Genomic DNA, 26,946 nt, shown 5'->3' on the forward strand with positions numbered 1-26,946 from the left:
AAACCTGAAGAACAAAGCCCTTTAAAGATTGCTCATCTGTAACCCAAATGCATTAATACCAACAAGTGTAAGAGATGCTGTGAAACAAGATGTGTGTTTGTGGCAATGGAGTACCTGGTAATTGCTATTATGATCCAATCCAGCTTTCATGGAGTTGCTCATTGAGGCAGTGGCAGCTTGAGTTTGTTCCAGCCGTGCCTGCAAGTTGTTAAAGCACTCACAGAACACATCTGTGCTTCCACCAGCACAGCTAATAGATTTTAGAAGATCATCCTTTTTATCACTCAGATCAGCGTGAAGTTTTTGCAGCTCGACAGAAAGGGTCTAAATGGTTGGAAAAAAGATGACATGGGTGAAAATGATCTCTGTCCAAGGATTCTTTCCTGTAAAAGGCAGCAGGACTCAGTTTGAAAACTGTTGTTAAAAGCAATAGGCACAAATCTGTGCAACACCAAATAGTTTGGTGGTGTTACTCCTGACTAATACCTGCAAAATACAGAGGAAATACCAGGCCATATATATTCTGCTGTAACAAAAATACATTGGGATTTCTCATTTTCCAGATGCTTTAGGACAGTTACCTCACAAAGAACCTGTTGCACAGCTGCCTCTTCAGTGGAAAGGACTGAGGTGTTTAACATCTCCTCCATGTTATTCAAACATCGGCTGATTGCCAGAAGCAGCTCAAATAATTTTCTGTCCAAATTGGAAGAGACTTCCTCTGCCACGTTATCCTGGGTAAAGGCAGGTCAGAAGTTTTCAGTACTTTCATCCAAAGCATGTCTAAGATTTGTTCACTTATATAAAGTTAGAAGTTCAGTCAGCTAATAATCAAATGGAATTAGTGAAATATTGAAGGACAGACTTGGAAGAGATGGCTAAATGCATGTGATGTTCAGAGCTGTCAAGGCCAAAGCTGAGACAATGACCCTTTATGTATTAGGAGACGCTGTTATCTCAGAGGTTGCTAATCTAATCTAATTTAATAGCTAATAAGTACAAAACAATTTGTCTTGTTAGGTCAAATACTGCAGATTTACTGAAATCATTCACAGGCTGCTTGCTTTATACAGTTTGAGAAGCTTTACCCACACTGGCAAATTTTTGGATTCAGGTAGCAGAAGTATCATAGCTGAAACTTGAAATGTTCCCTCTCAAAATCCTAAGCTTATTTCTACATTATAGTCCATATCTGATGTAAAAGCTACATTACAATGAATGCCATCTGCAATAATTATTATTATTGTCTATGTTTACCAGTACCCAAACAGTGTCTTGTGTCTAGTACCCCTGGTAATTTTTGCAATGCTAGGACACACCGTTTTTACCTGTGCATGCACCACATTTGCTTCTTGGCTTAGGTCTCCCAGCTGGACAGTATAAGTTTTCAGTTCTTCCACAGTTGGGGTTCCTGCACTAGCAAATGTGCCTCGAGGCAGAGCATTCATCTTTGTCGTAATCTAACATTTGGAAAAAGAATGCTGCAATTAGGTGGACAGCTCAGATGGGACAGGATTATGGGCATCTAGATAACAGTCTTCAAAAAGAATTAAAAAGAAAGTTTCAAGGCATTACTATAAAAAATGTGGGTAGCAGGGCTCCCTTCGTACTGGCAGAAATTAGCTGGCCAGACTATGACCTGATGGCAGGTTGACTGAAAGAGGAGCCTCTGATTCCCAAGTTACAAGTTGTAGTTTGTATCAAGGCAGCCTTGCTGCCCACTTCTGTCTAGGTCTTGCCTGAAAGAGAGCTGAGATTCATTGTTTTTACATGACTGATACTCTTCCATGTAATGCAGTTAATTTCAGACAACATGAAATCTAGCCACTCTAATTGAATGTGAACAAAACTCTTAATAACAGACATTACAGTTTTGTCCAAGTGGTAAAATGCTGCATTCTGTTCAGAATACATACTGTGCTCTTGTTGCAGACCAAACCGTGCTTTTGATATGCGACAAAGAGAGAACACAATGGTGAATGGCACAACAAAGTTTATGCCAGAGATCTGTTTTGACTGAAATGGTCTCACTTGCAAGAACAGACTTAAACCACATCCATGACAATCAGCTGAGAGCTTGCTGGCTAACTCTCAGTTCTCATGAAAGAATGAAGCAGATACAATCTGGTCTGAATGTTAACTACAAGGATCCACCTATGTGCTCCCACACTATGCTTAGTAGTCACTACTTCACAGACATTATTTACCTCAAAGTAAAATTAAAATACAATCATGTAAGCACTGCGCAGTAACAACTTCTCCTGGAGAGCACTTGCACAGGTTTCAGCTATCTGATGAAGAGTCGTGATAAAATGATGCAGAAAGATACACACTAATTGCTATCTTCACCACAACCAACTGTCTGCAGAAAGAGTGTTTTACTGAACAGACCTGAGGTTCCACAAGCTGGCAGAGAGGAGACTTCATCTTTGATGATAGCTCTTGCTGTAAATATTGCCATTTATTACCCATTTGGTCCTTTGGAGCTAAGGTAGGATCAGCCTGCTTGCTCTTTGCATCAGATTCTCCATTGCTGTATTGAGAAAAAAATTTCAGAATGGCAAATACTGAAGCAGAATGAATGAAATTAGATTTGTAAGGCTTCTTGTATAAGATTAATTTCTATTGCTCCTGCCCCAAAACCAGAGTGAAAGCTTTAAAACTTTTTTGGACTTTTCCCCCATCAAACATGCCAGGGACCTGCAGAAATTACAATACAGGGAAGAGAGTTCTGTAGCACATCTTGGTTTCATGCATGATTCCAATGCCCACTTTTGAAAAAATCACAGAATCACAGAACTATTGAGGCTGGAATAGACCTTTGAGATCATCAAGTCCAGCCTATGACCTAACACCACCACATTGAGAAGACCATATCACTAAGTGCCACATACAATCTTTCCTTAAACACCTCCAGGGACAGCAACTCCACCACCTCCCTGGGCAGTCCATTGAAGTGTCTAATTACACCTTCTGTGAGGAAGTGCTTCCTAACAGCCTAACATACTGCCATTACATCTGCCTGGGTAGCTCTGTGCATTTGTACTGCAAAGGCTGTGAATAGAGCTACCCAACTTGCTTCCAGATGGGTCTGCTTTAGTTTATGGCAGGTGTCAATCCTGCCTGATATCAAGACTGACTCTAAAGGCTGGAGTCGGCCCAATATCACAGAAGCTGTCACATAAACTAAACTCCGTTTCTCTAGACTGTTGATAGCACAGATGTCCCAGCTTCTGCAGTTTTTCTTCTACAGGCACACATGTACACAGAACCAATAGTGCCACTACAAAGTTTCAGCAGGCTTAGGCAGTTTTACACCACTGAATCTGGCAAGTGATGTTATTTTGTACCTTGATTCCAATTTCTGCGTCATGCTGTCTTCAAACTGTGGCTGCATTTTTTCCACGCATGACTCAATGAAGTCAAGGAGACTTTTCTGCTCAGCTGCTTTTGCTTTCAGATCCTGCACACGGAGAATAGTTGTGAGCACTATTAATCTCAAATTACGATTGTGATTTTCCAACCACATTTTACATAAATTGATTCAGCAAAACCAAATAAATACATCTATCAGAATAAAATGCAGTTTCTGTATAAACATTAGTTGACCAAACAATCCATTTTCTGAAAACACACATTTCTAAGGAATATGAGTTCTGCCTGAGTTAAGTTTTAAAAGCAAAAACCACCAGCCAGGAACAAATTATGCACACTTGGAAATTTTAAGGCCCGTAACTGCCATGCATATACAGAGAAAAAGGCAAGCAAACATAGCAATTTTCTCAAATACAAGGCTGAGTTCCATTAGTTAAAAAGACCATCAATTAAAAGGAAGCAATTTTAGCAGCTCAGGCTGGATCATTTTCTCCAACTCTCTTCTAATACCATGAAAAGTGAAAAAGCTGATTTTTAGTTAGCAAAACAGTGGTCTACAGAGCACAGAACATCACAGGATTTTTTTTTTAAATTCTCTTAAAAACAACCTTAAAGTCATAGTGAGTTAGCCCACACATCTTCAAAAGCAATGTCAGTGTATAGATTCAGATTTCACACTGCAATAATGCTACAAAGACAGGATATTGGAGAGATGGAGAGATGCCATCTGAATCATTATGATATAAGGAATGTGTCAGGTTCCATCCAGCTTTGTAGCATTACTAAATCTCTTGGCCTTTCTCCATCCTGACAAACTCCTCTCATACTGGAGGAGAGGGGTGGATGAAACCTACCCTTGAAAGGCTTGATCCCACAGTGAACATTGCAGCAGGTAATAAATACTGCTGTCCCTCACACCCATAGAGGATGCAGAGCAGTCTGGCTTCTGGATGGTAGGAGAATTACCTGGGGATGCTGGAAACCATTGTGCCACATGAGTGGCTGTTCAGCAAGGGCAAGTTGTGGTGTGCTGGAGCCATTGGAGTGTAGGATCTCAAGGGGTTCTGGGTCAATCCTCTCTCTGTTAGGAATCTGTAAAGACAGAACCATTGTGGGAAGGCTTCCAGACTTGAGAAGTCAGTTTGGGGAAATGGCAGAAGTGAAGCTGTCTCAGATTTACCGCACATAGAATGAGCAATGTATGAAACAGTTGGTATTCTTGCAAAGGTCTCTGTCTAGTTCCATTTACTGAAAGTTTGGTCCATTCTGACATTTCTTTCCCTCACAGTTACAAGGTTTGTTTTACTTTTCCTGTTAGCAGATTAATCAAATACTATGCAGATTATAGGCATGTGCAATTTATGCTTATAAATTTGCTCATGCATGTGGATTTTCATCTGTCTGGGCTCACAGAAATACTTCAACAGGAGCCTTTAGCAGCGCTCATTCTCTCCTGGGCCATGCAGGTTCCCTTTTAGATTGCACTCCTCCAGCACCAGAGAGATGGTGGCTGCTCTTACATGAACACACCAGGTGGACTTCTCTGGCTCCTTGTACAACAAAGTGGGAATCAGCTCTGAAGCTGCGAGTTAGTCTCACCCACTGGGAAACTCAGCAAGAAGCGTGCAGCTGTGGCACAGGACACATTTTGCACAGACAAATTTATTGCTTAAAGGTCTCTTTGCCATGATACTGTGGCAGACAATTCTCATGGCACTTCAAAGTAATTTAGAAAACCAAACCAAGCCAAAGAAACCTTTTTATACTTTCCCTGTACTCTTCAAAAAACCTTGATCTCTGTAACTGAGCACTTCCAGCAGAAAAGATGTTCAGAGACTCTCTAAAAATCCACTACTTCTTGCAAACTGTAAATAATTACACAGCTCTCTAAAGCAGAATAATAGTAAGTCTGACATTTCTCCTCTCCTTCCTTCATGTGGTGAGCTCCAACTGTTCTACATCTTCACACATTAAAGCACCATGACTCTCAGTCTTGCTCTGCATAGCATTCATATGCTTTACCTGCTCTTCACTGTATTTGTCTTGAAGCATCATCTGCACTTTTTCCAAATTGCACTTCACTTCCTTCAGCTTCAGGGAAAGAGCCTCTGTCTCTTGCTGGTAGTTTGCACTATTTCCACAATCATCCAGTAAAGAAAGAACCTTTTGTTCTATCTCTGATAACCTCACCTAGAAGGGATAGCAGTCAATTATTCATTTTTAGAAGCACAACACTCCTTTCCTGATAACATTCTGAAGTCGATGCTTACAGCTTCCCTTGTCTGAAAAGAAATGTATAGGGGAGGAGAGAACTAGCTGCAAATCCCCTTGATTTTACCCAGTAGAGTATTTTTTTATTCTGAACAAGTAAATCCATTTTATACAGAATTCATCTTAAATCTGTTTCAAACAGCCTCTGAAAGAAATTATATTATCTTAGATAAGGAGTAATAAAAAGGAAATCAGAAATTATAGACTCCATTTGGATGCAACCAAGAAGATGACATAGTCCAATGAGGGAGAAGGAGGCAGTGCACAGACTGATGACATCACCCTTTGGGAGGAATAGTGCTGAATTAGCAAAACACAGTAATGTTACCATATCCCAGCCAGGACCTGTGATCTGTTTCTTGATTCAAGCTGCTGTGAATCAAAGTGCATCTCTGTGTTGTTTTAAACTCACATATTTAAGGCAAGGGTGGAGACAGGCACCATGGCTTAACTCAGAAGTAATTAACTGCAATAAATCAGCAGCTTTACATTGCATGTCCATATCTAGAGACTGTTTCTACTTTGTGCTATGTGTACTTTCCTGTGGATATCTTGACTGGGTTAGAAAAACTTCCCTCTCCAACAAGTTCACTTCTTCACATTGAGCCAAACTGCTAACAGCCATCGTGAATTCAGCAGCATTTACAGCTGCCTGAAGTGTGCTTGTTTTTACTGGCTGGAACTGCTCTGTTGAAGCCTATGCTGAAACAAAGCCTGACCGGGACCCAGACTCAGCTAGCTACTTAGGCACGTTCAGGATCCTAATTCCCACAGAGTTCAGCACCTGAGCACTTGGCTGAAACACAGACTAAACCCAGAGGCAGTTCTTGGCATGGACTCAGTTCCTATTAAAAATCCCCACCCACTAACAACAAAATCGTTGGAAATGTCCTCTAGTAATTAATTTTAAATGGAGACACATTTTGGTATTGGCTCCTTTATGGTCAGTGAAGTTGGTTACTTCAGGTAGTGCTTGAAGTGCTTGAAGCCAACTGGTACACCAGACTGGCACCACAGGGAACTTCAAAGCAGCATGGCTGTACATTTTCTCCTCTTCTGCATGCCAGAAAAAATTTTTGCATGCCAGGACTCTCACTCATTCCAGTCTCTCATGCCAGTCTTGTTTGCTTCCACCCATTTTCACCATCGGGTACCACCTACTCCTTTCCTTACCATTCAGGGTAAGAGCCTGCCCTGGCAGTACTGCAGTAGGTCCAACTTCTGCCGCTTTTCACAGAGGGCAGGGGAGAAGCTCTTGCCTTCCTACCTGTGCTGGCCGTTTTTTTTGCAAAAAAGCGCAAAATAAGATTTTACCAGCTTGGAAGATATCTTATACCAATCTTTCAAATCTCTGAAGTAGAAAGACAAAATGTCAAAAGAAAAAAAAATACTTCTTTTTTTCTAGCTGATTTGTCATGATTGAGATCAATGATTTAAACTAAATCAAGGCATGTTTCTGAAAATAATCCAAAGCAAAATAAAGCTTTAGATGAACTGAAGAATTCTACATAAACCCCCTGGATGTGTGAAGATCTCACCTCTGAAAATAGGTATTTTTACTAAGCCCTTGGAATGCTGTACTGAAACTGAAGCCAAGCAGTTACCTGTTTTCTGCACAGTGTAAGGAAGCAGACTGAGGGGGGAGAAGAGCAGCAGTAGAGCAGAGCTTTTCTGCAGACACACTCCAGGGGAGAGTGACTGGTTTGGCTGGTGGAAGCAAATTGGCTGCTGTCTTACCTGGCAATCAGCAAGCTCCAGTTCCGCCATCTGTTGCATTTTGGGGGTCTGGGGGTCTGACCTCAGGGAGACCTTAGTTTTGTTTAGCCATTGCTCCAGCTCAGCAACCTGGGCCTGGCAGACCTGGAGGATCGTTTCTGGCTCAGGTGTGCCGCCATCCACCACTTCCTGCGAATCTCCCGCTTTCCCTCGAGAGCCCAGCGTGGCGTTAGGGGCAGGAGGCGGCTTCTCCCTCTGAAGCAAAGCACATGAAAGAAACGTGGTTATCTGACTGGGTTTCTTTTTCATTTTTGTTTTTTTCTCCTTTCTTTATTTCCCCTCCCCTTACCAGTGGGAAATGTTTAATTTTCACACTCACAGAAGCAACCAAACCACTCTGCCACCGTGTTCCCAGATTGAAATAGAAGAAAAAATTAAAAATAAGAAGGGAAAAAAAAAAAAAAAGAATGAGAAACTGAGCAGGCAGACGCTCCAGGATCTGGTGTAACAGGTTTCCAGGCAGGGATTTGCATTTGCCCAGGTACACCTGAGCGTACAGGAAGTGGGATGACTCACCATTAACCAGCTCTTCCCTGAGGAGAGATGTTTTTCTGTAGGAGTTAGATGTAAAGTCAATGCAGTTTAAAGCTGCAAAGCAAGCTGTTGGGCAATGCTTACAAGCTACTTGTGTGTGTGCTTGGTTCCAACAGTCAAATATGCTTTATTCGGGCTCTAGGTCATACAGAAGGAAAAAAACATGTTGTGTTTTAAAGTATGTCTTGTGCAATTCTTTTTTTTCCTTATTTGGCCTCCTTTAAGATGCAATATTGCACACTTCTGTACTAAGTACAAGGCTAAAGGACTTGGAGAGAGCTGCAGCTGTTTGGAAGGTAGTACAGGTCTGTATGTACCTCTGCACATGCAAAGACTTGTACTTAGCAAGTCAAGCACACCACTACAAGAACACAACTACCCGTACAACCCCATAGCTCTAGAGCATACATTCAAGCAACTGAGAGACGGTCAGTGATGGTGCACAATCTCCATGTCAAAATTCAATTTGGCAGAAAATCAGAGAGCAGAAATGCACTGTTTCAGCTATCAATATCTTACTTCAACCACTGCTATCTCTGTTTGCTTCTGAGCATGGGCCAGTGCCATTAAAGACAGAAAGTAAATGTGAGTATAGAGATCCAAAACAGTCCAAATATGTCTATTGAGATGTATATGACTGAAGAAGCATGAGTTTACTTCAGCCTCCACTTGAAATTTCCAGCTCTAGTTTTAAGCTTGGTTTATTCATTCAAGTATCAAAACAATACACATATACGGTATTGTGTATGAAACCCTTTTGCCACACACTTATGTGCACAAAAGCATTTAGTTTACACTTATGGCATGCTCTGCCCTCCCTCAGCTAAACATTATTACTTCAGCAAACTTTATTCCCTTGCTCCATAGAAACTCATATATATAGACAAATTAGATAAAATAAACCAGTGTCATTTGTGCAGGTGTTCAAGCACATGCCTTGTGTTCATGTACCAAGGCAGAGACTGTGGAGGTGTCACAAAGTAGATGATCAGCTGGCCAACAGAATAGTTTGAGTTAGAAGATACCCTTAATGGTCATCTAGCCCAACCCCTCTGCACTCAGCAGGCAGGAACTTCTTCAGAGCCCCATCCAAACTGACCTTGAATGTTTCCAGGGATGGAGGATCTATCAACCTCTCTGGGCAACCCGTTTCAGTGTTTTAGCAGCCTCATTGTAAAAAATGTCTTCCTTACATCTAGACTGAATCTACCCTCTCTGCGCTTAATGCTGTAACTCCCTGTACTGTCAATACACTCCCTGATAAAGAGCCCTTTCCCATCTTTCCTGTGAGTCCCCTTTAAGGACTGGAAGACTGCTGTAAAGTCTCCTCAGCACCTCCTCTTTTCCAGGCTGAACAACCACAACTCTCTCAGCCTTTCCTCACAGGAACCTGTTCCAGCCCTCTAACCATTTTTGTGACTCTCTTTTCGGACCTGACCTATCAGTTTCATATGTTCCCTGTGTCGAGGGCTCCAGAGCTGTACTTGGTACTGAAGTGGAGTAATGGGGTAGAGTGTCCTCCCTCAACCTGTTGGCCATAATTCCTTTGATGTCACCCAGGATACAGCTGGCTTTCTTAGAGGAGCACCCCTTAAGGTGAGGTATTTCCCTATATTCTCCTTGTCGGCTCCTATTACCTCAGAAGCCCCTGGCTCATCCCCATAAGACTTCAAGAGTGCTCCAGCATATCACACAGCACTTCAGGACAACAGGCTAAGAGACCTTTCTAGCACCTGTCCCTCTAACCTTGACTTGTCTAACCTTGAGCTAACCTGATATTATCTGCCCTCCCCCTTCATGTCTAGTTTAAAACTCTGCCAGTGAATCCCACAAGCTCCAGAGCAAAGATCCTCTTTGAGAAAAGGGAGTCTCGTCTGATGTCAGCAAGCCTGGTGCCACATAGGCCATTCCATTATTGAAAAATCCAAAACTGTGTCAGTGACAGCAGCCACAGAGCCATGTATTAATAGATTAGGTTGATGTGTTTCTTCCAGTGTTGCTGCCTGAAACTGGAAGCAGAGAGGAAAAAGTAACCTGCACCCCAGATTTCCTCACCAACTGTTCCAAGGCTCTGAAATCTCTTTTGATTGCTTTTGGACTATGGGTTTCAGCTTCCATTACCACCCACATGGAAGAGCAATAGTGGGTAACAGTTCAAGGGCCATATAATGTTAGGAAGTTTCCTAGTGGCATCCTTAGGGAGGCAGCAGATTACCCTAGGAGGAGGGTCTGCACAGCATATTGGATCCTCTGTTCCCCTTGGAAGGGACTTGTCTACTATATCCCATCTCTGCTTCCTTGTCCAGTAATTCAAATGCTTTTCGGACTCCTAAATTGTGTTTTATGCTGCTAGAACTGAATCTAGAAGATGTAAGTTTGCATGGGAGTGACATGCCAGAGGGAGGAAATGGTATTGCTTAGCATTCACTAAGTAGGAATTATTTAATTTTAGTGTGCATTTAAGCTCTAAATGGAGAATTCAAATATAATCCAGTTTAAAAATCTTCACACATACACACATCTCTAAAGGAAACAAATAAGATTTATAAAAAGTAATGTCTTTGGTCTCAAAATAGTAAAGAAATCATTTAACAAAAACAACCACAAAAATTTACTCAAGTACATGAAGCTGTGTAGAATATGGAAATGTCACAGCAAAACACTGAAGTGAGGAAGATTTTGCAAGTAAAAAAGCTGTCTGATATGCTTTATGTAAAGAAGACCTTCTCCAGGAAGGAGCAGAGAAGGACCCTGGCTCACAGTCCAAGAGCACTCACTCCACAAACCAGAGTTTCTGTGTCTGGCTCAAGAAACTACTCCACTGAACTTTTGTATTCCTTAAGCTGTGGCTGCCCCTAAAGGCAGGATGCTGACAAAACAGTGGGGGCACAAAGAGGTGCCAGGAGGGTGTATGTTGTCTTCTAAAGGTCCTGAGAAACCCAAAACATACAGCTGGAGCATAAGTCTCTTGAATACAGGTGTCTAAACTCCCATTATACTCAATGGAGATTTACTCAGTGCAGCCAGGGGTTCAGCTAAGCCTAATGCAGACAGGTAGTGTGAGCTTAGATGAACTGCTCAGTGTGCTTGGCTACTGCCATGTCTGGAGCACCTGAGGCTGCCAAGGGAGCTTAGACATGTCCTGCTCATGCAGAGACCAAGAGCATCACAGCACAGCAGAGAGAAAAAAAACAACAGAGAGAGCCTTTATCTTACATAATGCACTCACAGCAGGCTACATCTTCTAGCACAAGTACAGAATATATTGTACTGCTGGCAAAGTTTTGAATAGTTTGCTACAGTTTTTTAACTGTAAGTTAAAGGTTAAGCATGATGGAAGAAGTTGAGGAAACGGAAGACAAAGTGATATGGGGGCCTGCTGCTGCCCCAGGCAATGTCAGATTCTGTCTTCTTCCATGCTGGCCTTCCTGGCTTGTACAAAGCAGTAACATGAGTGTCAATCTTGTTAATTTCTCCTTAAACTGCCACTTAAAAATCCCATAGTTGATGTATGTTTACGTCACCTAAACCCTTACGTTTATCCCTGTATAAATGCCAGTATCTTACCTTCTGAAAATACTCCATTTTGTTCCCTTGTAAATTGCATTTTCAAGGAGCAAATCCAAATGTATTAGTTATCACTCAAAGCAACAAGGTGAAGAGGCCCACAAAAGGTTGTAGGTATTCCACCATATCATAAACACCGCAACAAACTCCGCAGCATAACGAAACACTGGGCTCACTAGGTAGATTATACAATGAACTCAGAAGGTCTCCTTGTTCAGCCTACTTCACCCCCTGAAACTCACCATAACCTGACTGTCATCACTTGTGCCAGGGCCACCAGTGCTCTGTGAAGTTTGCACAGATGTTTCCTCACCATATTTACTGAGTGATTCCATTATCTCATCAGCATCCTGTAGAGAAAGAGAGGTAACAGCAGAAGTATTTGTATCTTTATTTGTGCAGATGTGTGGCAGTGCAGGCATGGTACTTAGGGATATGTGTCCCTAAGTGGCAGACTTGGTAGTGTTAGGTTTATGGTTTGACATGATCTTAAGGGTCTTTTTCAATCTAAATGGTTCTCTGGTTACTACTTTGTTATGTGAGAGATGTGCCAAAGGGCAGCAGCTAAGCCCTGGCCCAAGAGTATTCAGAGACAGGAGTCCTCCTATGCCTGTGTCATTGATATACAGAAACAAACAATGCAGTTATCACAACATTATAAAGACACCTTGAAGAACAGTACAATGCCCCCAAAACTGCAGCTGATTGGGTGTCTTAGATACTGATCTTCCAATGTACAATTGAACCTATTCCAAAAAACCAATCCTCAACAAAATGTGCATTTTACAGCCTTTTTAGAAAGCGGCAAAACAAACTGCTGCTACAAAAGTGCATATGTATCTTTGGAGGTTTTGACAGGCTAGAAGAAATTAATACAGAATCAGAGAATAATTTAGGTTGAAAAAGGCCTATAAAGTCATTGAGTGCAATCTAGATGTTCAACAGGAAAAGAGATTTTAAGTGTCAGGATTTTGTGTGGTATGGAAGATGAAAGATCTGAATAAGGCCATCGTGTCCTGCATTTCTGAAGTTCTCTTTCCTTGCAGACTTCAGCAATACCTAGAATTTGTGCAGGTCTTTTCTACAAAGATGAGCTCTCATCTCCATAGAGATAAACCTGAGCATGTTACCTGAATGATGCCATCTGACAAAGTACCAGAAGACCAGGAAGTTGCACTGTCTTCTTTATGCCTTTCATCACCTCTTTCTGAAGGCCAAAGGCTTGCATCTTTCTCTGTGGCAGTACTTCCCTTTGAAGGCAGTAATAGCTCAGTATTAGCTTTCAAGCAGTAAACTCAGATATTCTTTCAGGTAATTTAAATTCCAGCAAATCTTTAGTAACAATTTGCTGTATTTCTGTCTTATTTATCTATCTTTACAGTGTTTCCTAGCTTCTACCTCTTCCCTTGCTCTATAGCTCTGCTGCAAGATGAATGACAGATGGATGACACTGATTTTTTCTAGAGACCTCTGAGTATCCTCCTTTCTTTCACATTATTATCAAAACAAACAAAACCAATCAAAAAACCCAAACCAAGAAGCATTCTTTCTCCTGTCCCTCAAAAAGTCCTGTATGAAAAGGTGCAGAATCAGAAACCTTGAAAACTGAAGCGCTTGGATTCAAGTAGTCAGACACCACCTCTGTCCTAGCTGTCTAGCCATGAAGGCCAAGGCCAGACAGAAAAATGGATAGTCTTCAAAACTTGGTTGATGCCACAGTCCCTCCCTGGAGATGCAGATGACAGTAACTGGTTGCTACCAGCCTAGCAGTCTCTGAACTGCTGTGTGAGTAAGTACCTAGGCCATAAACTCATGAGCACTTCTGCATGTTCCTGATTTGATTCAGATACATCTCATTTACTCCCTAGGGATACTTTTTTTTTTTTTTCATTTTTCCAAAAGCTATTAAGTTTATCATGAAAATTTGCTCAATTCATCCAGGCATTCACAATCCACAGATTCAGAGCAACCTTTTGAGCAATGTCTCCCAGTTTCTCTCATTCTCCTAGAAATCTCTCTTATGTCACTCTCCAGAGTTTGATTATGCTGTTCTTTATTTAAGCTCAAACATAATTTCGGTTCTCTCTTAAATTTTGGCACTTCAGAGGCTGTTTCATTCTGTGTGAAGCCACACCTCCACATATAAACATTGGTATTTAGGCCCATCTTTTGCCACTAAGACATCCCTAGAGGGGTATTACTGTATAAGCAATCCCACCAAACAGTATGATCACACATCACAGAACAAGGTGCTCTGAAACATTGGGAGGCTGGCTTGAGTGCAATTTCTTAGCATCCTGGAGTGGTAACAGATATTTCAGCTTGTTCTGAAGTATTTTGGATTTACACATTTTTCATAGTTTGTCCTGTACCAAACATCTGTATCTGACATATACAGCTGTTTATACAAGATATACGCTGAACTCACCCTGCTCTGCAAAGAACTGTCTTCTAATTCTTCATCTAAGGAAGGCAGAAGAGAAATCACTCCTCTTTTTTTCAGCTACAAAAATATATGCAAGGAGAGGTCAATTACTCATGACAAGAACAGTAACAGTCTCTTCTGTTCTGCCTGTAAATCAAAAGAAAGTTACTACTTGGGTAACTTTTGGAGAAGCACCAAAGACCTGCCACCCTACACTGAAGTAATTGAAAGCTGCAGGTACTGAGCACCTCTGAAAAATGGGACTTTTTTCTGTGCTGTGATGTTTGGGATAAATTTCATTTTGCTCCATGAAAACAATTTACCAAAGATCCTGGAACAAACGATTAATCAACAAATTTACACATCAAGCATTTTGCTGCTGATTACTTGATGTAAACTTCATGCTGAATGTGCTCACACTATGAAATAGCCAGAGGCACATCTCTCTCCCACCTTCTCCTAGACATGCATCATATCTGGTTCTTCTGGGACCATCTGGAAGCACAAAGGGAGGAATAGCATTGATTCACAGCTGTGGGGGTGCCCCACAGCCACTCCTCCCAGAGGAAGAATTATTATTTACCTTCCCTGTTTGGCTCCCAGGCAAGTCCTCATGTGATGTTACACTTACCTGCTGACCAGAAACTTCAGTCCCAATCAAGTCACTTTGTGCTAATACAGAGGTTGTGAGTTCATCTCCTGGTTCAGGCACTTCATGCTGTAAGTGTTGGTGAAGCTCAGACATTGAGTTCCTCATTCCAGCAAGGATATCTTCCTTTCTTTGGCATAGCTTTATGATTTCTTCTTTTAGAGCTTCCATTTCTCCCTAAGGACCAACAACATCTGTAAGCATCCATTTTTCTTAGCCAAACAGTACTGTAACAGACGATACCAGTGGTGCATCTTACTGGGACTGGGGCTATTTCCACTTTTTCCTTTTTCGGAACATTGGGACAGTTCCCCATTGCCACTGCAGGAGATGCCCAGATACATGCAAAAGAGCAGCAAGAGATTCAGCTCAGGACAGCACTTGCTGCCTGTAAGGCAGAAGTTGTTAGTCTGGAAGGAAATGTGAAAGGCTGCACAACTAACTCTAACGCGGTCCTGCATAGCCATGGGAGTATGAGTCTCCTTCAGGACATGAAGAATGCAGCTGGGTTACATTACTGCATGTGTCAGAGCAGGTGATGTTATTTCCAACTGCCTTTTCTGGAAATCTGACACAAAACATTTGGGATAGCCTAGATGAGGGCAAAAACAGTAATAAGGGTAGCTCAAAGCTGTGTCTTCTTTGCTGAAGCTGGTCTGAAAGAAGAAAACATAAACCACTTGGTATGTTTTAGTGACAAAACTGCCACAGGTCTTTGAATGAGATATTGGGAGCAATGGTCCCCAAAGTACAATGGAAATATTTAATGCTCCATGGGGATTAAAGAAAAACCCAAGTAACCCTGCACTAACAAAGATGTGGAAGGTGGTGTGAAAAGAAAATAGAATCTGTCCTGATCTCTTCCCTGGTCGTGACTTTTGCTCTAGCTTTCTGCTAGCGCTTTTCCTTACTACCTAGTTTCCATGTGAGCAAAGAAAACACAATAAATAACAGAGAAGGACAAGGCAAAGAATAAAGTACCCCAATCCTTCCATTACTGAAAATGCTAAAGGTCTTTGAAGCACTGTTGCTTGCTCAGAAAACTAAGATAATGGCTAAATATCCCACTGCACACTGGGCTCAGCCCATCAGTGCAAGCTTTGATGCTAGGCTTGAAATAATTCCACACCATGCTCTATCACACTGCAAATAATGCTATGCAAGTAATAACCCATGAAAGATGACAGCAGTAAGACTGCTGATTTTGCGTCAGCTATAGCTTCTTCTGCTAACAATGCTAGTGCAGCTGCGTGATGGGGAAGGCGTAGGAAGGAATGCCAACCAACTTTCAAAGGACATGGGAACTCTGCTCAGACAAGGATTTTTTTTTTCCCCTTTGGTACACTAATAAACACAAAGTTAAAATCTTCCAAAGGTAGAGGAAAGTAAAAATCACTGGAATGAAGAAACAGCCATCCATGATAATTTGACAAGCTTGTAGAAATGTCTGCTAAAACCACTATTTCTATTTGTTTCATTGCTGAGACTTTAGGGCATATATTTACCAACTACTGCTTGGCACGCTTAACTCAGTAAAGACCTCCTCAAACCCCAAATCTTTATTTGTATCATTTCTTCATCTGAAGCCCTTCAATAGGATGGGCAATTCCATTGCCCACCTCTACTCAAGAAATGCTACAATTGTGAAAGAAGATTTTCTTCCACAACAAGCTATTAAACAGAAAGTCCAATACCCAATGTCAAAACCAAGTTAGAATCAGGAAATGAGTCATGCTTAGTACTAGTATCAAGCCTTCAACTTCCAAACACCTGGGAGGAGAGCAGCTATGTACTTAGGAGCCTATTGAGTGATTACAGTTATTAAGCAAGTACAGTGTGTGCATTAACTTCATTGTGACTGACTGAAAAGGTGAGCATTTCAGAGGCATTTTAGAAATAGTTATTACACTCAATTAGTAATTTCCTTGACTTCTTCAGTACTGTTCTTAAAAAACATCTTATTTTTGCATTAAATAATCCATTCATCCATTACAGAAAACAGCTGACTGCAGGGAGAAAAGCAACAGTTGTTTATCAGTGGATGAAAACAGTGTGGCAGTGATGACAAGGAATAGAGTCTAAAGAATCTATTCCTGACCAGAATCACCAGAAATACCATTGCACAGTCAGTGATCAGAAATGGACTTAATTCTCTCCTCATGCACCATCCCAAGCCGCTACCTCAACAACATTAGCTGTGAGCTGTCATTAAAACAGCACTCTAAATTTTCCTTAGAAGTTGATACAAGTGCTAGTGACACATCAAAATCAATGATGAGTATCTTTTGAAAGAGATACCCACCTTGCAAACTAATATTAATATCTCTTGGCCTATGTCAACTTATGTATATGTAGTCGCACTACAGCATTCAGTTGCCTGCCTGACTGTGGTGAGGAGGGGAAGCACACTCCTGTTTCTTAGTGCTCTGTATTGCCATGATTAGTTCTAGTCTGGACAAGTAACAGACATAAGAGAGAAAACAGCAACACCCACCTCTACACAATGAGTCTCCTGAGCCAGAGGTTGATCTTCATGTGATACTTCACCCAAGTGGTTCTTTAAGAATTGCTTCAATTTTTCAATTTCTTGTTCACATTCTTCTGTTTTCTTTACAGCTTCCTGTGAAATAGTAATCCTCATGAATGATTTTTAATTAAGTAGCACAGAAACAAGTAATCCTCATAAATAATTTTAATTAATACAGAAACAAGGTAGTCAGCAATGCAACAAACTTGTACTGAAGAGTACTGAAATTCATTTTCACCTGTAGTTACATGTAAAAGAAACTGTTTGCTCTGCTAACTGCCCAACTCTGTCCTCACTAAGTTTATTATTCACTTACTAAAGACAAACTGCTCTATCTGTAAGTCAAACTTTGGTGGGGTAGTCTGCCTAGCAGCACATCTTTGCTTACTCCAGAGTATAGATATGAATTTGGCTATAAACATGTAGCATATTCAATCACATTCACTACAATTCAGAACTGGTTGGGGAAAAAAAAAAAAGGAGAAATTACAGGGTTTCATATAAAATTAGAAAGCCTACCTGGTTTTTATTGGTGCTTATGTCTTTATTGCCAGCTAGTTCTGCACTGAACAGAAATGAACTGTGCTATACACCAGGCAAACACTGCAGCTCAGAGGATAAACCAACCACCATATCTGTCAATTTGAATACTTCCTGTAAAAATGGTATGCATTTCCATTTTCTATGAGCTTCCTCTTCTTGTGTGGCTTTTAGGAACACACATTATTTGTCAGAAACAGCCAGGGGAATACTAGAAAGAGTCCAATGGGGGACTACAAGGATGATTAAGGGACTGAAACATCTGTCTTATAAGGAAAGGCTAAGGGATCTGGGAGAAGACTGAGAGGGGATCTTATTAATCTTTACAAATATCTGAAAGGTGGGTGTCAAGAAGGGGCCAGTCTCTTTTCGCTGTGTGCTGTGATAGGATGAGGGGTAATGGGTACAAAATGGAACACAGGAACTTCCACCTTAACATCAGGAAAAACTCCCTTACCTCTACCATTCTATGAAATTCACTTTTATTCATGTGACTGTGAGAGCACCAACCCCCATGCTTTACTGTTTGTGCTGAAACCTGTGATCTCCCCACATATATCATTAATGTTTGTCAGCCACAGCCTGTTCCAATGTCTCATGTCATTAAGAAAGTATTACATCTACAAATCAGAATATTTTGCAAAAACATTTGGTGGCTCTGTGTCTTCTGAACTGTGGGCTGAGAACCACAGAATAAATAAAGACTGTTCCTCAAATGTCTGCAAAAGGTAATGAAGAAAATACATCCTACTGTCAACAGGCTTAAACTTACTCTGCTGCAGCAGCACCCGAACAGCCTGACATGTTGTAAAATCTCTCTACAAAGCACGCACAGACTGCCTTTCAGAGCTAGAACAGTGCTATTACTTCAGTCAGTTCTTCACAGTAGCACTCCCTCTCAAGAAGATAGAAACTAACAACTATTTTCCCCACTTAAATAAAAGACACACTGGAGAGGAAAATTAATTGTGGTCTGTAATCTTAACACCACAGCTAAAGAATCAGGAGTGGAAAAAAAAGAGTAGACCTGCTGAGTTTTAATGAGAAACTAGAAGTTCTTCTAAAAGAGTGTCTCACCCTTACCTAGACTTTCACATGAATAGGACTGTTTAGTAATGCATAAAATGTGTGCTACCCTAAATTTCCTTGATCAACTAAAGAATAGGAATAATTTGTATACAGACTCCCATCCATTCTGTCACAAGCCATTATTTGAATATAGCCCCTTGCCTAAAGATAACTCATCTGTTCCCTGTGATCTACTGAGGGGCAAAAAGTCTTATTCTATAATTTTCCTAATATAATATACATTATGCAGTATATGTAACGTAATTTCATCCTAGAAGTATTGTTTATTTTTTCTTGCTTAACATTTCCTCTCTACTTTTCATATTATGGTAAGACCTACCCATGGAAAAAGCCCACTTGCCCATACTGCATTGTGCAGGCAGGCACTGTATTTCTTATGGAAGAGCTTACCAAAACTGAGCACAGTATGTCATCAAATATGCAAATACTGCCACCCTCTTGCCCAAAAAAACAGGAGAAGCAACTGTGGCTTCTAGGTCCTCTTCCTGATGACGTTACTCATTTAGGTAGCAACAGGTGTGGTACTTGACAGGCCATAATAGAGTACAGAGGGCAACATGCAACACAGATTAAGTCACCCAATATCCTGCCCCAAAACATTTATACCACCTATTACAGGGTTTGTTTCTGTTATATTTATTCTGGTGTTACATTCCAACTTAATTATGCAAAAGTTACTACTGCAGTATCCTCCCACACCATAGACAGTAAGATATGGGCAGACACATCCAAACACAAGAGTTTCAAAACTAATCCTTGGGAAAAAAAGTAAGTGTGTATATATTTGCACAGGAAGTTTGCCTTGCATTTAGTTTCTTCTCTGTCAGGGTTCTTAGTGATTTTCTAACGCAGCACTCAAAATGCCATCCTTTAACAGCTTTGTTATGCCTTCGCTGGTGTTAGACTTGTACTGTAGTACTCCCACTTTCAATCCAGAGGATTGAAAAATCTTTTTTTTGCACATTTTGATATCCTAGCTGCCAAGAATGTCAATTTTTACAGTCTATTTTCTCACAAAGAGATTTCACTCAGCAACAAATTGTTGGATGCCTATAAGATAAAAGGTACATGCTGAGTAGAAAAAGTTACAGCTGCTTCAAAAAGGAGAAAAATCTTGACCTAATGCTCCACACAAACCAGTTAAAAGTCTCATGATAACACTTCATAATTGCAAAGCACCCTGTTTGCTATAATTTTAAAGTGTTCTGAAAATTGTTGAGCATTTAATCTTGTAAGTCTCTGAAAGAGGTATGTTTTACCACACATTTTTTCAGAAAAGAAATTGTATGGACTAAAAAACCCTACAGATCACAGGGATCATACAGATCTCACATAGTCATCTGCTTTTCTTCTGAACACCAACCATGCTGTGTGACTAATGCGTGCTTGAGTTTCTCATTGCGGTGCTCTTAACTTCACAAACTGAAAATTAAAGATGGACACTCGTGGTTTAGCTTCCCCTTTTGTCTGCTTGGCCTCTGAAATGCCCAGTAAGAAGCTGGATGTTCTAAAGCACTGTCCTTTACCATACCATGTTTGGAACACCACATTAGCAAAGATACAGTATCATTTTTCTAGGTGCTGCTATCATCCTGCCAAGAAATGGATGGGTTGCACAAGAATTTGCACACTTCTGCTGACATGGGAACATGCCTAACCAAACTCCAGATCATCTCCAAATATATCTACCCTAGAAAATGGAGCATGATGCAGACATCCCTGAATGAAAAACCTTCCTGAGCTGGTACAACCACATTGCTCAGTCAAGTGCTGCAGAGATTACTGCTTTAGGTTTGAAGACAGCACAGCTGTTTCATAACTCACAGTGCACATGAGTTAATGCTCACTGATGCTGCTTGCACTGCCTTCTCCTACAGCCATGTGTCACACCAATATGATTATATCACTTCTGTTTCCAAACCTGGTCTGGCCAACAGCATCTCCAGGCCTTCCATGTCATCTTCAGTTACATGGATACATTCTTCCATGAGACCTTCTGAGGGCAGGAGTTGGCCTACCTCAAACCAACAAATTAACCAAGTGACAGTGATAGAATAGAATAGAATAGAATAGAATAGAATAGAATAGAATAGAATAGAATAGAATAGAATAGAATAGAATAGAATAGAATAGAATAGAATAGAATAGAATAGAATAGAATAGAATAGAATAGGACCAGGTTGGAAAAGACCTTCGAGATCATCGAGTCCAACCTATCACCCAACACTATCTAAATCAACTAAACCATAGCACCAAGTGCCTCATCCAGTCTCTTCTTAAGCACCTCCAGTGATGGTGACTCCACCACCTCCCTGGGCAGCCCAGTCCAATAGCCAATCACTCTTTCTGTGAAGAATTTCTTCCTAACATCCAGCTTAAACCTCCCCTGGCACAGCTTGAGACTGTGTCCTCTTGTTCTGGTGCTGGTTGCCTGGGAGGAGAGACCAATCCCCACCTGGCTACAACCTCCCTTTCGGTAGCTGTTGACAGCAATAAGGTCTCATCTGAGCCTCGTCTTCTCCAGTCTTTAGACTTTTTGCTATTAATTGTCAGCAATTTCTATCTAAAGGCTGTCAACAAAGAATTTCCATGTTCAAGGTAACTTTAAGGACTTGAACGCTACAGACGTGAGCACCTGCTGGACTTCAATCATCAGCTGAGCAAATGTGGGTCATAAGACACTTAGGCCTTCTGTTTTTTCTACAATATGCTAAAACACATGGTATCTGTGACTGTATTGGAAATCTGAAATGAATTTCTAGTGTGCCTTGTTGTAGTATCAAATTACATAGGAAAAAAATCCAACCAAACAAAAAATCTGCATGCCATTATTTAGAGGACAGAGCAGGTGTACTAGTTTCCTGTAATAACAATATTGTGTGCATAATTATAATAAAGAAGGTTTAGGTGACAGCAAGAAAAACACCAGCAAACAAATAATTACCTCCAGTAGGTCATTTTGCTCTTTAGTGATTTTTTCTAATTTCTTCAGTTCTCTCAAGAGTTGTCTTGCTCTTTGGAAGACTGAGAAAGGTTGCATTTTCGCCCCAGGCAGCTGAAGTGCTTCTTCATAGGACTGTATATTAACAATAGTCTCTTGCATGGGACCAATATGGTCGAGTATAACCTAATTAGGATACAGGAGAGGTGATAGATGTAATAGTGAGCTGTTAAAAAATAAAAAAAATCAACACTGAAAATTCACAATACTGTCATGATGTGCAAAAGTTCTCTTTGGTGAGTTTCCTGTTTAAGAATGGAACTACTAAGAGAAAATCCATGGTGAAGTTGTCTAAAGGAAGAGGAAAATACAAATTACATTTCCATTTTTCCTTTTTCTGCATATACATATATGCATTTTGCACAGAGCCAAAAAAGAGTCACATTCAGAATTGTCACTGTTTATCAAACATGTAATTTCAAAACAGTGCACCTTTGGCAGTAAAGAACTTAAAAAGAAGCTGGTGCAAACCCTTTGATGTCACACTAGCCAACTCTGATTTTTCTCTTTTTTTTTTTGTGTGTGCTGCAAAGCAGCCATGAAATGTCCTACATTAAAGCTAGCCATTTTATGATGGTTCTATGAACAGTCTTATCAACATAGCTGAGATGATGAACCAGGCTGGAAGCCAGGAGAAACCTCTGAAGATGGCTTTCCTGACAAGGAAAAGATATAATGCTTTGCTTTAATTCACTCATGCAGAGAAAGGAAAATCATTTGGTCAAGGTATCGTTGCAGTGAAGTCCCTGTATGATGAAATGGTTTTAGGATAAGCCCCTTCAGCCTATATTTCCAGAAACATCTGATAAATTTTGCCTTCATTTTTGGAAAAATAGAGCCATATTTTCAGACTTCCATATTACTTGCTGTTTGATGCTAAGTAGAGTGATGTGTTGGAAGTGTCTCTGCAGGTCTGGTTATAAAGTTTCCAAAACTGGAGATGTTTGAATACAGCAGCTATGACTGACAATGTGTGGTTAGGTTCCATATTTGAGTTTTCTATGGGCCTGTCAGTTGTGCTTTAACTTCATGTATTTCATTGAAAGCATGATTGTGCTTCTTGAAAGGATCTCCCAACAGTCTCAAACTCAGGGTTTACACTCAACAGTGTAAACTGTCTTGGAACATGAAAACTGGATTCCTTTCAAATGAAAGTGAAAGCAGGTGGTACTCTCCAGAAGAGCCTCTGAAGACACCAAACTATTAATGGATGTCTCTTCTACAGGATGCCTCTTCTACAGCCCTGAAGATACATTCCACACAGGTATCAGGTCCTCTACACCCACTGTTTTGCCCTACCAACATGCTCCTGCTAGATTCTATGACTTGCTACTGTAGAAACATGCAGCTGAAATCATGACAAAAGAATACATTCAATCTTTGATTTGAGACTTAGAATTTGTGTGATACTAACTTTTCAAAGTCATACTAAGAAGTTGTTCATGGTAGTTTGCTGTCACTAAACAGCCATATGCTTTTGAAAGTATATTTACACTAGTTTATGCATAAATATAGAGCAAAAGGTCTATACAGAGTTTTCACAGACCTGTCCCTGTTTAAGCTGGTCTTTAGGAGAAAATTCTAACAGATCTTCTGATGACAGGATTGTCTTCATTTTAGCAATGTCCTTCTCAAGCACTTTCATATGAGATTCAATGGCATCCAATTCCTAGATTTTGGGAAGAAAGAGAATATTTATGGATAATACAAATACCAGAGCCAGATGGCATTTTTGTCTTTCATTTAAATTTAAAAAGAAACACTGAAAAATAAGTGGAGTCTATGCAAGTTATGTTAATGGATGCTACCAATGAAATGGCTAGTTATTACAGATTATGCTGCATCATAACTTCACAGAATCACATAATGTTAGGAGGTTGGAAGGGACCTTGAAAATTGTATAGTCCAACCCCCCTGGCCAGAGCAGGATCATCCAGAGTAGGTCACACAGAAATGCATCTAGGTGGGTTTTGAATGCCTCCAGAGAAGGAGACTCCACAAGCTCACTAGGTGGCCTGTTCTTGGGTTCTGTTACCCTTACAGTGGAGTTTTTCCTTATGTTCATGTGGAACCTCCTATGCTCCAACTTGCACTCGTTGCCCCTTCTGGAGGTATTAAATATCTAGGGTCACCTGGACTATTTTAAACCCTAAATATTTTTGAAAAAATCACATTATACAGTAGTGACAAGACACTTCCAATGGTGGCAGTTATCAGTGTAGGAAAACTACACTGTTGTACCTGTCTATATGAAGAGTCTAATGTTAGACGGAAAATGGATCCACATACATACATTACAGCTGCTTGTGAGCTCTTATGAAGATGGAGTCACAGAATAAAATAGGTTGAAGAAGTCTGGGGAGGTCTCTTGTGACCATTGAAGTAGTTTGTGACTTGATTCTGTTACAATTTAGATATCTCCTGAGATATGGATTTTACCCCAGCTTCGTGCCCCTGACCTAGTGTTTGGCTAATCTCACCAAAAATAAAATCCTTCCTGCATTTCTATTCCTAAACATGGAGTTTCATCAATACTCCCAAAGTGCTTAATTAGATATCAGACACTTTTTGATGGTTTGTTTCCAAACAATTTCCTCACTTGGCACATCTACTGCAACAAATGCACCTTTTCTTCTGCGCAGGCAATATAAGCTGTATTTCGTAATGCATAAAAGGCACTTAGAGATCAAACTTACATGAGCTACATGCTGGATCTGTGGAAGAACCTCTGCTATCTCATGCTGTAAGGTTGCTACTTGTTCACCTATTTCATTTAGCTGCTGCATTATACTGTCTGTTTCAAAGGCTGGTGTTAACTCCTCCAGCTCCAAGTAAACACTGTGTAGAAGATTTTGTTTTTGCTCTGAATCTTCTAAAGCCATCTGGAGACAAAATAAGTGTTTAGTGTGAGCCATCAATGGTGAACATTAAAATCTCACAGAGATTACAACCAGAAAGAATCAGTTTTAATTTCCTGTATGTCATTAACCATTTCACATATTCCCAAAAGCTTAGGTCAGACTAAAACACTTCACTACAGGAAGTGAGCTGCTGAATCCTGCGGGGAGAACACTGAGACCAATGCCATGATTTTAATGGAATATATTAGATAAAATAAGGCCATATGAGCATGACAAAAGCCATGAAGAAGAACATTTCAAACTCAGAGAAAGATTTCACCCTAAAAAAATGTATGACATCCTAGAGAAGATTCCTCTCTGGCTTCTATGACATGATCAGGCTGACTCCCAAGTAAATGAAAAAAAAGAAGGTATGTCAGCCAGAAACATGGAAAGAGTGCCCACCTGGCCTGCAGATGGTAGGTGTTAACAAAATACTCCAGAAAATATCTGGCCACTTGTGCACGATGGGAAGATTCTTCCCATCTCCTGCAGCTAACTAGATGAGCTTTTGGGTTAATGACAGCAGATACCTTCGTGAAGAACCATGAGGGTTGTGAAAAAATGCATGCTGAAGGAAAGGACTCAATGCTATTTCCAAATCTAGTAGTTTCCCAGGCCAGAACACGCAAAACACTCTAAACCACAAACGCAGGAGACAATAAGCTTTTGAAATTATGAAATGATTCATGTCAGTAAGACTTAAGAATGCAATGTGTCTGTACAGAGCATCCAGTTTTAACAGGACCATATATCTGCATTAGCACTCACATGAAGGTCATCAGTATGTCGGCGTAAGCTTTTTGCAGAGTCATTTTCAATATCTGCTCTTAGCAAGCAGTTAGTGTTTTCTATCCAAGCTTTAACATTCTTCAAGAGTTCATCATACTCTTCCATCTTGTTGGCAGCCTAGGAAATGACATGATTTTACAAAATGGCACAAATGCATTTCTATTCACTGTATAGGATAAACATATCTATGGATAAGATTACAAGAAAAACAGCTAACCCCCATCAACCATGGTGCAGGACAGGTCCTTCAGAGTAGCAGCTGGAAGTGATGTTTGCCACTCCTGAAACTCATAACCACAATAAGCAAACACACATAGAGCAGCCTTTTGACTCTTTAATAATTTGAAAGACTTTGATGACATTTACTGCAAAGTCAATTTTTTTCTTAATAGGAAGTGACATCAGGAAAAGATCTGACATTAGCATCTACCTTGTTTAAAATGGCAGTCCGGCGCTCAGCGAGTTGCGAGACCTCTTGGTACTGTTGACGGGGGGTCACTAAGATGTCCATTAACTCCTGTGCATGGCAGGAGTCCTGCTCTACTATATCATGCACTTCTGCATCCAGTTCGTTGAGTTTGTAATGCCAAAGATCCAGCATATCCCAGACTTGCTGCATGTAGAAAAAGGGTAAATTAAATGTAAGATCAGGCTCAAAGATAACAGCAGTTATTTGTTCTTCACATGGGGCATGTGGAGTTGCAAAGATTTAAGAACTGATAAGAACGGAACACTCTGCATCTACCAGAGTGATTCAGGGTTGAAAAACAATGTGTATTTTCTTCAGAGAAAGAACTGGTAAAATATTCACCAGCTAAATGCTTACTTGTAAATCTCAATTACAGACATGAAATGAAGAGCCACTTTATGTTCCTGTTAAACCAGGCTCTGTGGAAACAACCAAAAATCTTTTAACACCCACAAAAGTTTTTTGGCATTATTACCTTTTGAACTTCTTTGGCTTTTGCAATGTTTTCACTCTTCTGTTGTAACATCTTTTCAATAGCTTGAAGGCCATTATTAATAGTTTCTGCTTTCCTTTTCAGCACGTACTGAGGAGAGCTCTGCAAAATTTCCAAGCTAACCTGTCAGAGTAAAAGAGAAAATGATAGGGGAGCTTACAAAGATCTGTTTGTTTCTGTGCACCACCTCACCAAAAACAGTCAAACTCTTTTTATGCTGATCTTTCCAAGTAACTCAAAAACACAGGAATGGAATTATATTTGCAGGAAGAAGTGTTAGCGTGAGCAGGTTCAACATTCACATGTTGTTTAATAATTTCTTCTCACTTAAACATGACTGGTCAAGAAAGGCAATCCCTGAACAAACAATAAGAGACTGTAACTCCCTGGGTGCTTCACTTGGGCTGCCCCTTTCTAACGTGTAACAGAGGCTAATCGTGCTGCATTGTAGAAAGGGCCACATTTAAATTCATGCTGTAAGAAACCTAGATTAGCATCTTTATGTCTCAGATGACAGCTATTACTTCCATGTAAGAAA

General features: G+C 40.5%; 1 protein-coding gene across 4 annotated transcripts in view; it reads right to left on the bottom strand.

Annotated features, from left to right (window-relative positions):
* Positions 1-26,946, bottom strand: part of LOC137446378 (nesprin-2-like) — a 190,285-nt gene that overhangs the window by 71,516 nt on the left and 91,823 nt on the right. For 3 of the 4 annotated variants that reach the window (XM_068148917.1, XM_068148916.1, XM_068148915.1), the window contains exons 57-75: positions 26,391-26,531; positions 25,877-26,059; positions 25,426-25,563; positions 24,451-24,636; positions 23,301-23,423; positions 21,698-21,880; positions 17,092-17,217; positions 14,580-14,774; positions 13,952-14,026; positions 12,654-12,773; positions 11,766-11,873; positions 7,384-7,617; positions 5,398-5,565; positions 4,342-4,467; positions 3,351-3,463; positions 2,392-2,533; positions 1,329-1,460; positions 582-734; positions 115-324 (exon numbers count right to left, since the gene is read on the bottom strand). In XM_068148917.1, coding sequence (XP_068005018.1) covers positions 115-324; positions 582-734; positions 1,329-1,460; positions 2,392-2,533; positions 3,351-3,463; positions 4,342-4,467; positions 5,398-5,565; positions 7,384-7,617; positions 11,766-11,873; positions 12,654-12,773; positions 13,952-14,026; positions 14,580-14,774; positions 17,092-17,217; positions 21,698-21,880; positions 23,301-23,423; positions 24,451-24,636; positions 25,426-25,563; positions 25,877-26,059; positions 26,391-26,531 — 2,856 coding nt within the window. The remainder of the gene's footprint in view (positions 1-114; positions 325-581; positions 735-1,328; positions 1,461-2,391; positions 2,534-3,350; positions 3,464-4,341; positions 4,468-5,397; positions 5,566-7,383; positions 7,618-11,765; positions 11,874-12,653; positions 12,774-13,951; positions 14,027-14,579; positions 14,775-17,091; positions 17,218-21,697; positions 21,881-23,300; positions 23,424-24,450; positions 24,637-25,425; positions 25,564-25,876; positions 26,060-26,390; positions 26,532-26,946) is intronic. The other variant, XM_068148919.1, reaches the window with a different exon arrangement.

The sequence above is a fragment of the Melanerpes formicivorus genome, unplaced genomic scaffold (genome assembly GCF_026170545.1).
Source record: "Melanerpes formicivorus ecotype bairdi unplaced genomic scaffold, bMelFor1.0.p_v2 SCAF_17, whole genome shotgun sequence".
Lineage (NCBI taxonomy): Eukaryota > Metazoa > Chordata > Aves > Piciformes > Picidae > Melanerpes > Melanerpes formicivorus.